We start from the raw sequence: 13,138 nt of genomic DNA, 5'->3' as shown, positions 1-13,138 counted from the left end.
GACTTTTTTCCCCCTCGTTCCCCAATTGTAATGTAATTTACATGCAGTAAAGTACACCTATTTTCTGGGTACAACTTGACTGAATTTATGATACCCACCATCAGTCAAGATATGAAACATTTTCATCCCCATAAAAAATTTCCTCTTGTCCCTTCCATCTTTCTTTCACCATGACAACCACTGGGCTGTTTTTGTCATTATAGTTTTGCCATTTCAGAGATAGTCTTGTGTTTTGGAATTTTTTCACTCTAATGTTTTTGTTTGGTTTTGTTTTATAGCCACACCTGTGGCATGTGGAAGTTCCCAGGCTAGGGAGCAAACCTACACCTCCATAGCGACCCAAGCCACTGCAGTCAGATTCTTAACCCTCGGTGCCACAGCAGGAACTCCCACTATAATGTCTTTGAGAGTCAGTATGAATATACTACAATTTATTTATTCATTCATCAGTTAGTGGATATTTGTATTGTTTGCTGTTTGGAGCTATTATGAATAATGATGCTCTGATTATTTATGTGTAAATGTTTGACTCAGTTAATTTTTAATTGCTGATCTTCAGCAATTTTGCTAAAGTAGTTTGAATAATGTGACTTTCTCAGATTTTCTACGTAGACAATTATATCATTTACATATAATGATAGCTTTGTATAATTTTTCTAACCTTTATGTCTGTTATATTCTGTCGTTTGTGTACTACCTAGGATCTCTAGTACAGTGCTGACTGAACAAAGAATTCATTTTAGTGGGCATCGCTCATATTCGTGACTTAAGAGAGTATGATACAGTTCTGAAGTTTCACCGTTAAACGTGAGGGCTGCCATAGATTTTTAATCAGTAGCCTTTTTCATGTTAAAGTATTTCACCTCTTCTAGTTTGTTGGGAGATTTTGTTCTGAATGGGACTGACAGTGTGTCAAGTGCATTTTCTACATATTTTGAGATGGTCGTGGGGTTTTTCTTAAATCTTCTATGTGGCTTTTTTCTCTAAGCTTATTACTCTTTCCAAGGTTTAAAATTTAATCATTGGGAATACACTTTTAATAAATCACTTAGGTTAAAGTTTTTAAAACCTAAGTTAAAGTTTTTTAAACCTAAGTTAAAAACTTTTCTGTCTTGAATGTACTTGAATCCTTTCTCCGTGACTCAGACTGTAATAGGGAACATAATTTATCTGTCATGCGTACTGTTAATTTTGACTGTAAATTGCTTAAGAGATGAGCCATGCCTTAATTACATTTGAGTTTCCCACAGGATCTAGCAAATAACAGGTCCTTAATGTTGAACCAGGCTAAGTACTTAGGGCACCTATACTTAGCTAAAGAACCACAGTCTCTTGTGCGTCATAAATTCTTATATTGCCCCCCACCTTCATTATGCTGGCTGCTCTTTTTGTCTTTTGGAGCCACACCCGAGGCACATGGAAGTTCCCAGGCTAGGGGTCTAATCAGAGCTATAGCTGCTGACCTACACCGCAGCCACAGCAACGCCAGATCCGAGCCACGTCTACAACCTACACCACAGCTCACAGAAACACCAGATTCTTAACCCACTGAGCAAGGCCAGGGATCAAATCTGCATCCTGGATACTAGTCAGATTCATCTCCGCTGACCCACGATGGGAACTCCATGCTGGCTGCTTTTGTAACTTCTGGACTCACTAGAAAACTAAACAACCATGCTTTTTAAAAATTTTTCTAAATTTTATTCACTAATCAGGTATTTTTTGAGTGCCAACTAAGTACCAAGGTTGGCTTTGTGGCACCATACTAACCCTTGGGAAATTTAGACAAAAAAGATTATGAGATTGAAGACCTGATGCCTCTTTGGTGAAACAGATGATTATTGTAGCACATGGACTTTGAGTCCATAATTTGGTGATTCAGATTCTTACTTCCTTTTTTTTTTTTTGTCTTTTTAGGGCTGTACCCGCAGCATATGGAGGTTCCCAGGCTAGGGGTCAAATTGGAGCCATAGCCACCGCCTATGCCACAGCCACAGCAATGCCAGATCCAAGGCACATCTGTGACTTACTCTTCAGCCTGCAGCAATGGTAGATCCTTAACCCAATGAGCGAGGCCACGGATCAAACCTGCATCCTCATGGATACTAGCCAGGTTCTTAACCCACTGAGACAATGGGAACTCCCAGATTCTTATATCCTGACTCTTAAGTCATGGTTCACGTTGTTGAGGTACTGAGCAAATGGCATGTGAATAAGTGAAGATTTTGTAAGTTAGATTCTTTTGAGAAATGTAATTTTTGTATTTTATTGTCAGAGTCCTGGAATGTGATTTTTGAATGGAGAGGAGGATTCAGACTTCCTAGCATGATACACAAAGTCCCTTTATGATTTGCCCCAGTACCTCTCCATTCTCATGTCGTGTACCCCTCGCCACCATAACTGGGAACTCCAGCCGCAGCACACATGGCCCTGGGAGATGTCATGCATTCTGGCCCCATGATTTTATATGTTCTTCGCCCTTCGTATTTGCTGCTTAACTCTGTCTTCTGTGTAAATAAGAAGTGTATATCCTTCATCCCCTCCAGTATTTTCTCCGCAGAGGTCTTCCCCACATCCTCCTGTGCTGTGCACATTCTCCTGTTAGAGCCTATATCATATTTATGTTCTCTTTGTATATTTATTTTCCAGGCAGGGGCTATAGACGCAGTGCCTAGCACAGCTCTTGGCACATAGTAGACATTTATAATTTATTCTTGACAATATTGTTTGTTGACCATTTAAAAATGTTAGATCCAAAGGTCTGGATGCATGTCCTCAGTCTCACAGTTGGGGCTGCGTGTTCTTCTACAGGTGTCTGCCCAGGCTCTCTGGCTGTTCCTTTCTGTGCTCCTAGAGGAGAGAGCCTGCCAAACAGGCGGGCCTTGTACACGCATTTGACTGTCTCAGCAGCTGATAGCAACTGTTTAGCAATGACTATTTCCATCTGTCATTTCCATCTCCCCACGCTGCCTCTACCCTCAGATTAATTATGCTGGGGACTGTGTCTTATCTCTTTCGATATTCGTGTCAGATAAGGGCTCAAGCCAAACACTCTGTGTACTTTATCATCCAGGTTTCATAACACCGTATGATTCTATGGAATTCTTGTAACTTTCTGTTCACAATGGGCTATCTTGTATGGCTTGATAAGTTCCTCTCGGGTTTTTTTTTTTTTCCTCAGTACACACTACTTCCTTTCGTATGCTTGTTTTTTTTATTATTATTACTTAATGAATTTTATTACATATATAGGTGTACAACAGTCATCACAACCAAATTTTACAGCATGTCCATCCCAAACCCTCAGTGCATGCCCTGTTGTCTTAAATATACACCTCCCACAGCAAAGTGTGACACTCTCGCAGTGTCCAGACCCATCCTTAGATTGAAAGGCATTTGTTCTGCAGTGTTCAATTCTGTGTTTATGCCTCAAGCAACCTAGGCACCTTAAATTGTTCTTGGTTGGCTGCGATGTCCGGGGTGGGCTTTTCCCTGGTGGTGTCAAGTTAAAATTCTTCCTCTTAGAATGGAAAACTTACGCTTAGCTTGCAGTCTTTCCTAACTGAATTCTCGCTTCAGCCCTCTCCATCACTGATTATGCAGTTTTCATTCCTTACTTTTAACTTATAGCCTGTTTATCTATGGAGACATAGGTCAAGTTTACTTTCTCTCTTAATCCATCCCGTATTGAGTTTTCCAAGTAAAGGGTAGCCTCATATGCTTGAGAGGCTGTACACATGTACAGCTTATTAGAACGTCTTTTATTATGTTGGTCCCAAGTCAGCTGGGGACTTTCTTTCACTGTCTGTACTATTTCTTGAGCCACTAGTTATATAACACCCGCAGCAGATCTCATTTCTTTCTCGGCTCTTTGCACATGAACCTGGGTGTGTTATTCCTTTCACATTCCTTTCAAATAAGAAAGAAAGTTAGGGGAGTTCCCATCGTGACGCAGCGGAAACGAATCTGACTAGCATCCATGAGGTTGTGGATTCGATCCCTGGCCTCACTCAGTGGGTTAAGGATGTGGTGGCGTTGCTGTGAGCTGTGGTGTAGGTCGCAGATGCGGCTTGGATCCCGTGTTGCTGTGGCTGTGGTGTAGGCCAGCAGCTGTAGCTCTGATTAGACCCCTAGCCTGTGAACCTCCATGTGCCAAGGGTGCGGCCCTAAAACAAAACAAAACAAAAAAAGAAGATAAGTGTGTTAACTCTGAAGTGACAGAGTAGAGAGACTGAGTTAAAGGGGCAAGGAGTGCGTCTAAGGACTGTGAATATCCCGACCCTAGATGGTGTTCCAGTGCTAAATTATTTCCTTGATTGGGTCAAAATTAGAATTCTAACAACTGTATGCTAGTTGGGTGTCTCTTAATAAGTTTTTCTTACTGAATCTTTCCTCAGTTTTCTACAGCTTCTATCTTAAAAATGAAGAATTTGATCAAGAAGTGGAGTTACAGGATTATTTCTAGATACGTGTGTCCTACTTTTTTGAGATTCTAGTTATTTAAAGAATCTGCTTAATATTTTTGGTCTGTCCCTGATTTTTTGTTAATTTTTCTTATGTTTGGTTAGGAGTGGGCTTGGTGTCTAGTATGGAATACTAACTCCTTGTAGCAGGCTAACACATAATTTTATAAATAATCTCATGTACGTGGAAGTTGTAATAATACACAAGACCCAGCATCATAATGTTGCATCGCGGAGTTGTATCATAGCCATCTCTGGATTTTTAAATGTTAGAAGCTATTTTAATCATCACCAAAAGTTAAAAGAAAAGAGAGACACACACAGAAAAGGGAGAGTGTTAAGTGTGTTATTTATTGCTCTAGAGATATGATAGCTGGTGGGCTGTTGAAAGTTAGAAGAAGGCGACACTCTCCCAAGGGACTGGTGTTTTAGCTCAAGAGGCAATTGTGCTGAGTCCTGGCACCACCACGTAATCATTACTGGGTGGATTTTGGTTAGCGACCTCGCTCTTTGGTCTTTTTGGCTTGGGAGGGGGGACGGCGGACGGACGGACGACTATGCCCATGACACAAGTTCCAGGGCCAGGCATTGAACGCTTGAGTGACAGAAGTGACAACACTGATTCCTCAAGCACTAGGTCTTTATATCTTTTTTTTTTTTTTTTTTTTTTTTTAAGGGCTGCACCCACAGCATATGGAAATTCCCAGGCTAGGGGTCAAATTGGAGCTGCAGCTGCCAGCCACAGCCACAGCAATGCCAAATCCAAGCCATGTCTGTGACCTACACCATAGCTCACAGCAATGCTGGATCTTTAACCCTCTGAGCAAGGCCAGGGGTCAAACCCGGCATCCTCATGGATAGTAGTCGGGTTTGTTACTACTGAGTCACAATGGGAACTCCTATATCTTTGTTTATGTAATAATAATCTTTAAAGTTTCTTAAACAGTCTTGATGTTTCTGTGATTCTGACTAGAGCTAAGATATTGACTATCAGTCTTTTTCATATTTTAGGACCCAGATGAAGTGGTACCAGTTGGCCAAAGAAGAGCCTGGTGTTGGTGCATGTGCTTTGGCCTGGCATTTATGCTTGCAGGTGTCATTCTAGGAGGAGCATACCTGTACAAATATTTTGCACTTCAAGTAAGTGGGAAAATGGTAAGGACGTTTTTTGCCTTTGCTTCACATGTGTTAGAAAATTGGCCCAGGAGTTCCTGTTGTGGCTCAGTGGTTAACGAATCCGACTAGGAACCATTAGGTTATGGGTTCAATCCCTGGCCTTGCTCAGTGGGTTAAGGATCTGGCATTCCCATGAGCTGTGGTGTAGGTTGCAGATGCGGCTCGGATTGGCGTTGCTGTGGCTCTGGTGTAGCTCCGATTTGACCCCTAGCCTGGGAACCTCCATGTGCCGTGGGAGTGGCCCAAGAAATGGCAAAAAGACAGAAAAAAAAAAAAAAGAAAAAGAAAATTGGCCCAAACTTGTTCTGGGTCTGTACTTTTTTCTGTGACCTTTAGCCAAAATGGTGGTCCTCTTAAGGTTGTGTTTCAAAATCTCCTGAACAAATGGAAGATAACATAAGAAAAAGAATGTATATACATGTATGACTGGGCCACTTTGCTGTACAGCAGAAATTGGCACAACATTGTAAATCAACTGTACTTTAATAAAAAAAATAATAAATTAAAAAAAAAAATCACCCACAGGACAAGGATGACCAAAATAGGACGGGGGTGGGGGGGTAAAAAAAGAAAAAAACTCCTGAACGTAAGTTTGCTGAGCCAGCTAAAAAGTCACTAGAAGTGGAATAATACTGTTTTGAAATGTTTCTGGAGTTCCCTGGTGGCTTAGCAGTTAAAGGATCCAGTGTTGTCACTGCTGTGGTACAGGTTCAATCCCTGGGCCAGGAACTTCCACATGCCACAGGCACAACAAAAAAAAAAAAAAAAAGAAGAAGAAAGAAATGTTGCTGACTAAAGGGTATAGATTGTGGATGATTTTTCAAAATTGTCTAACCTCAACTTTCCAACCATAATTAATGGCTAAGTTATAATATTTTTAATTGCCAGTTGAATAAATAAACTAGCCACAAGTGTCATATTAATAGATTACAGTTTGATAGACATTTTGGGCGTCCCCATAAAATTTTGCTCCTGAGTCCAGAGTATACTCATTCCAGTTTTTTACAAGAAATGTATTTTTGATATAAGAAAATCATTTGCAGTTCCACTGTCCAGAGGTAATATTTTTTGACCTAGCATTTTGTTATATGCTCCTAATATTTATTATATACACTTTTAAAAAAAATCAATCTTTATAATGATTTGCTGTAATCTGATATTTTCCACTTAATTATGATGTATTTTTAAGGAAAAATCCAAACTACCTGTATGCTTGTGGAAATTTCAGAAAAACTAAACTATCCCTCTTTTAGCTGATGAGAAAAATCATGTAATTGGTGAATTACATTTTAAAAGTATATTCTTTCAGAAAAACATTATTAGTTTCTGAATATATTCTTTTATAAAAAATAAGGCCTACAGGTAGAAATAGGCCTATGTGTTTCTTCACATTTACTTGTCACCAGATGGATAATTGCCTTTATATTCTATTTTTGTCAAACACAGAAAGTAAAGGAGGAATCAGCTGCTTTTCTCCTTCTGAAGCCTTTTTTTTTTTTTAAACAATACTTCAAAACCTGATCTTACAGGAAGAATGTGTTAACTCTGTAATTAAAGTGTCTGGCTTGTCATGTAAAAGTAAGAGTTTGCAAGCAAAGTACTACTTAGATAAAGGTGGCAGCTTAAGTAATGCTTGCATTTAAAAGCCTGTCTCCCACTGCGTTGCTAAAGCAGTGTTTAAACTCTCCATAGCCAGATGACGTCTACTATTGTGGAATAAAGTACATCAAGGATGATGTCATCTTAAATGAGCCTCCTGCGAACGCCCCTGCCGCCCGCTACCAGACCATCGAGGAAAATATTAAGATCTTCGAGGAAGATGGGGTCGAGTTCATCAGCGTGCCTGTCCCAGAGTTTGCGGACAGCGACCCTGCCAACATTGTGCATGACTTTAACAAGGTGAGCCCAGGGCCCCCTGAACTGTTCCTTAATGGATGCTTTTGTAGTTTTCGCTTCAACATTTGCTAATTTATTCTGTTTACGATGCACTTTTAACTTTAAAACAAGGTGGACCAGGGAGTTCCCATTGTGGTGCAGCGGAAACATATCTGACTAGTATCCATGAAGCTGTGGGTTTCGTCCCTGGCCTCATTTAATGGGTTAAGAATCCAGCATTGCCATGAGCTGTGGTATAGGTCACAGATGTGGCTCGGATCCCAAGTTGCTGTGGCTGTGGTGTAGGCTGGCAGCTGTAGCTTCAATTCGACCCCTAGCCTGGGAACTTCCATATGCCATGGGTACAGCCCTAAAAAGCAAAAATGAAATGAAATGAAATAAAATAACTAAAAAAACCAAAAAAAAAGTGGACTAGAGTTTCCTTGATCCTGCAAGATAAAATGCAACATCTGATGGGCTCTTTGAAGCTGACCCTCAGTGAACCTGGCCTTCTCTCGCCCTGCCTTCCTTCCCCAGGCCTTGCTGTTGTAACACATACCCCATGCTATTCCTCCTTTGGTAATCAATTGCTGTTATTTCCTGTATGCCCCTCATTTTCTTTTTCTTTTTTTTACTCAATGAATTTTATTACATTTGTAGTTGTACAGCAGTCATCACAACCCAATTTTATAGCATTTCCATCCCAAACCCTCAGCCGATTCCCCAACCCTGCAGCCTGTCTCCTTTGGAAACCATAAGTTTTTCAAAGTCTGAATCAGCATTTGTTCTGCAAAAAAGTTCATTGTGTCCTTTTTTTAGATTCCACATGTAAGTGATAGCATATGACATTGGTGTCTCACTCTCTAATTTCAATTAGCATGATAATTTCTAGGTCCATCCATGTTGTTGCAAATGCCATTATTTCTTTCCTTTTAATGGCTGAGTAATATCCCAGTGTTTATATGGACCACATCGTCTTTATTCATTCTTCGGTTGATGGGCATTTAGGTTGTTTCCATGTCTTGGCTATTGTATACAGTGCTGCAATGACCATTGGAATACATGTATCTTTTTTAGTCATGGTTTTCTGTGGATAGTTGCCCAGGAGTGAGATTGCTGGATCAAATGGTAGTTCTGTTTTTAGTTTTCTGAGGAATCTCCAAGATTTTTCCATATGTTCTTCTCACAGATTATCGTAAAAAATCCAGTTGCCGCCTTTTTATCTGTAATCTTCACATATTAATCTAACAAAAATGTATCTTTTTCTTCCCAGAAACTCACGGCTTATTTAGATCTTAACCTGGATAAGTGCTATGTGATTCCTCTGAACACTTCCATTGTTATGCCACCCAGAAACCTACTGGAGTTACTTATTAACATAAAGGTATAAAAATTTCTAATATTTCTTTTAATGATGCTGTTGCAGCATCTTAGAGTTCCCTGTTGACAAATTAGCCCTATGGGAGCCCATCTTCCTGGAAATATAGCCAATAGACATTTTATAAAGAGGAACTAAGACTCATAGTTTTGCATTTTTTTCCATGTCTTTTTTTTTTTTTTTTCAATATTTTGCTTTCGAAATTAAAATCCAACTTCTTGAATTATATTTGTTTTCCTAAAGGGCCAGAGAATAAATAGTAGGCTTTTAAGAAATAAGTCTATGTTGTAACTGTTACTCATTTTGATGCCATAGGCAATATATAAACAAATGGGCAGGACTGTATTCCAATAAAACTTTGTTTATAAGAACAGATGGTGGGTGATAGTTTGCCAGCCCCTGTTCTGTACTGTAATCTCTAAGAATTGAGTCTCTTTTCCTTGTCTGTTCAATATCTCCTTTGAGATATTTGTGTAATATATTTTTTCCCAAATGTAGGCTGGGACCTACCTGCCTCAGTCCTATTTGATCCATGAACACATGGTCATCACTGATCGCATTGAAAACATCGATCACCTGGGCTTCTATATTTATCGACTGTGCCATGACAAGGAAACTTACAAACTGCAGCGCAAAGAAACCGTTAAAGGTAATACTTTTTAATGTTAAACTGTTGGCCAAAAAAGTTTGCTTCATTTCATTGAGTTAGATTGAGATGTAGGCTAGTCATTGTTACCAATGCGTTTGCCGTGAGTGAGAAAATAAAACTTTATGGTACACTGTCGGATAATTCTAGATTCCTGAAGAATCATTTTCATTCTAATTCTACTCTTTTTGAAGGGAGAGAATAGGTGACTAGGAGATGTCATTTCCTTGAGGTGGTGTTATCTCACTTTCTGTGTCGTCACGCAGTCAGTCCAATGTCCTCTGTTACCATCTGGTTCAGCCAGTATGTGTGAGGGTTCTTCTCATCCAGAGAGTTTTTAGAGGAGCTCTTCAGGTGTAGCCTTAGGGATCTTAAGCAGAGGTGGCCTCTTGGATCGCATTGAAGATAGCCACAGTCAGGTTAGTTAGAAAGGAGTTTGACTGAAGAATTAAGAGCATGGACACAACTAATGTGCCTTCGCCAAATCATTTAACCTTTATTTTCTCACATGATGACGTTTCTCCCCAGTTCTTTTCAAGATCATTGTAAAAATAAAATGAAAAGGAGTTCCCATTGTGGCCCAGTGGTTAACGAATCCGACCAGGAACCATGAGGTTGCGGGTTCAATCCCTGACCTTGCTCAGTGGGTTAAGGATCCGGTGTTGCTGTGAGCTGTGGTGTAGGTTGCAGATGTGGCTTGGATCCCTCGTTGCTGTGGCTGTGGCGTAGGCTGGTGGCTACAGCTCCGATTAGACCCCTAGCCTGGGAACCTCCATATGTCACAGGAGTGGCCCAAGAAAATGGCAAAAAGACAAAAAATTAAAAAAAAAAAAAAAAATGAAAATACATGTGACAGAGCTTTAGAAAGTAAAAAGTGCCAGGTAGATATATGGTGATGTGATTTCTTTGTGGCACCTACAGTGCTTTCCTAGCTTTTTTAAAAATTTAATTTAATTTTATTATTATTATTATTTTTTTGTCTTTTTGCCTTTTCTGGGGCCGCTCCCTTGGCATAGGGAGGTTCCCAGGCTAGGGGTCAAATCGGAGCTGTAGCTGCTGGCCTACACCAGAGCCACAGCAATTCGGGATCCAAGCCACGTCTGTAACCTACACCACAGCTCACGGCAATACCGGATCCGTTAACCCACTGAGCAAGGCCAGGGATCGAACCTGCAACCTCATGGTTCCTAGTCGGATTCGTTAACCACTGCGCCACAACGGGAACTCCTCCTAGCTTTTTTGTTAGCACTTTTTTTGATCTTTTTAGGGCCACACCTGCACATACAGAGGTTCCCAGGCTAGAGGTTGAATCACAGCTGCAGCAATGCCAGCTCTGAGCTGCGTGTTTAACCTACACCACAGCTCACAGCAACACTGGATCCTTAACCCATTGAGCGAGGCCAGGGATCGAACCTGCATTCTCATGGCTAAGCCACGAGGAGAACGCCTCTGTTAGCACTTTTGATGATACTGTTCTCCCACCTTGGGACTGAGGAGTCACCTGAAACCTACTGCTTGATTTCTTACATTTTAAAAGGATCTTTTAATATTGTTCCTAATTTTTTTAAAAGTCACAGTTTTACACATAACAAAATAACTCTTTTTAATATGCTGTTCTGAGTTTCAACATATCACCACCACAGTCAAGGTGTAATAATACTTTAAATAATACTGTTCTATTTCCACTACCTTCAAGGTCAGAAGTTTACATGCATGGCATTATTATTGTTATTGGTATCTGTTAAGATACTTAGTTCAGAGAAGAGCGGGGAATTATTTTCTGCAGCATTAAAAAAAATCAGAAAATCAAAAATGGGAATTCTGGGCGTAGCGGAAATAATCTAAGAACCATGAGGGTGTGGATTCAGTTCCTGGCCTCACTAAGTGGGTTGAGGATCCGGCATTGCCATGAACTGTGGTGTAGATCGCAGATGTGGCTCGGATCTGGGGTGGCTGTGGCTGTGGCATAGGCTGGCAGCTGCAGCTCCAATTCAACCCCTAGCCTAGGAACCTCCATATGCTGCGGGTGCGGCCCTAAAAAGCCAAAAAAAAAAAAAAAAGTTAATGGAATATTATAATAACTGAAGATTAATATGAATATTTATGGATGAAGAACCAGGAATTTAAACAATTCTTCCTTCCAAACAGGTATTCAGAAACGTGAAGCCAGCAATTGTGCTACGATTCGGCATTTTGAAAACAAATTTGCCGTCGAAACTTTAATTTGTTCTTGAACAGTCAAGAAAAACATTATGGAGAAAAACTTAATACACAGCATAATAACCCCACCCTTTGTATTTTGTGCAGTGATTATTTTTTAAAATCTTCTTTCATGTAAGTAGCAAACAGGGCTTCACTATCTTTTCATCTCATTGATTCAATTAAAACCATTACCTTTTAAAAATCTTTTTTCCTTTCCAAGTGTGGTGTCTTTTATCTTGAATTAGTAGTTGTATGAAGTCATAGGTAATAGTACACTTCACCATAGACCTTTAGGTGTTAAGAAGAATTCAGATTTCCTTAATTCATTTATCCAGATTTTTATGTTTTAATTATGCATTTTCAAGAGGAGGGGTTATCTAATAATCAGATATATGCATACGTAAAAATGGACCACAGTGACTTATTTGTAGTTGTTGCCCTGCTACTTGGTTAGAGCATTTGAACACACATTTTGATTTTCCTCTAATTAAAATGTGCAGTATTTTCAGTGTCATATTTAACTATTTAGAGTATAATTTCCACCTCGATGTTTTAATATCCTAGGCATCTGCTGTAATGATATTTTAGAAAATGTTTGGAATTTAAGAAATAACCTGTATTACCAATTTGTATAATCTATACTGTGCAACAGAATATAAATATCACAAAGTTGTTTGACTAAAGGACTGTGTGTTGTTTTTCCCGTATAATAAAGCCAAAGAACAGTTCGGTTCTTCCTATCTTGAGATAACCCATGTTAACAAAGAAACTATTCCTTGACAATCCAGTTCTCTATACACAGGGAGTAAAGTCAAAGGTTGTTTTGAAAACTAAAAACAAGCTTTTAAAATCACTACATTCTTCATGGATACTATTAAAGTAACATCTAAGGTGGAACGTTGAAAGATGCTGTTTAAACTTTTCAAAATAATGCTTTTGTACTTAATGGAAGGGCTATCATTAAAGCTAAACTTTCCCAGGGGCATAAAGTGTTTTCCTGAGAATGTCTCCCTCACAAATGAAACATTTTAAGTTATGGTGGTGATTTATTTCTAAGGTTGCTTCCTATCTGAAATTATTTATTTATTTATTTATTTATTTATTTATTTATTTATTTTGTCTTTTTGCCTTATCTAGGGCCGCTCCCGCGGCATATGGAGGTTCCCAGGCTAGGGGTCAAATCGGAGCTGTAGCCACTGGCCTATGCCAGAGCCACAGCAACGCAGGATCCGAGCCACATCTGCAACCCACACCACAGCTCACAGCAACGCTGGATCCTCAACCCACTGAGCAAGGCCAGGGATCGAACCTGCAATCTCATGGTTCCTAGTCAGATTTGTTAACCACTGTGCCACGACGGGAACTCCTGAAATAATTTAGAATCCCACCCCCATTTAA

General features: G+C 39.7%; 1 protein-coding gene across 2 annotated transcripts in view; it reads left to right on the top strand.

Moving 5' to 3' along the window:
• The window catches only part of ITM2B (integral membrane protein 2B), a 28,844-nt gene extending 16,379 nt beyond the window's left edge, over window positions 1-12,465 (top strand). The window contains exons 2-6 of one of the 2 annotated variants that reach the window (XM_005652339.3): window positions 5,475-5,618; window positions 7,332-7,538; window positions 8,788-8,898; window positions 9,391-9,541; window positions 11,687-12,465. In XM_005652339.3, the coding sequence (XP_005652396.2) occupies window positions 5,475-5,618; window positions 7,332-7,538; window positions 8,788-8,898; window positions 9,391-9,541; window positions 11,687-11,772 (699 nt within the window). In that variant the 3' untranslated portion in view covers window positions 11,773-12,465. 2 annotated transcript variants of the gene reach the window in all.

Source organism: Sus scrofa, chromosome 11, assembly GCF_000003025.6.
Source record: "Sus scrofa isolate TJ Tabasco breed Duroc chromosome 11, Sscrofa11.1, whole genome shotgun sequence".
NCBI lineage: Eukaryota > Metazoa > Chordata > Mammalia > Artiodactyla > Suidae > Sus > Sus scrofa.
The sequence above is the reverse complement of the archived record's forward strand: the minus strand, read 5'-3'. Positions and strand labels throughout refer to the sequence as shown.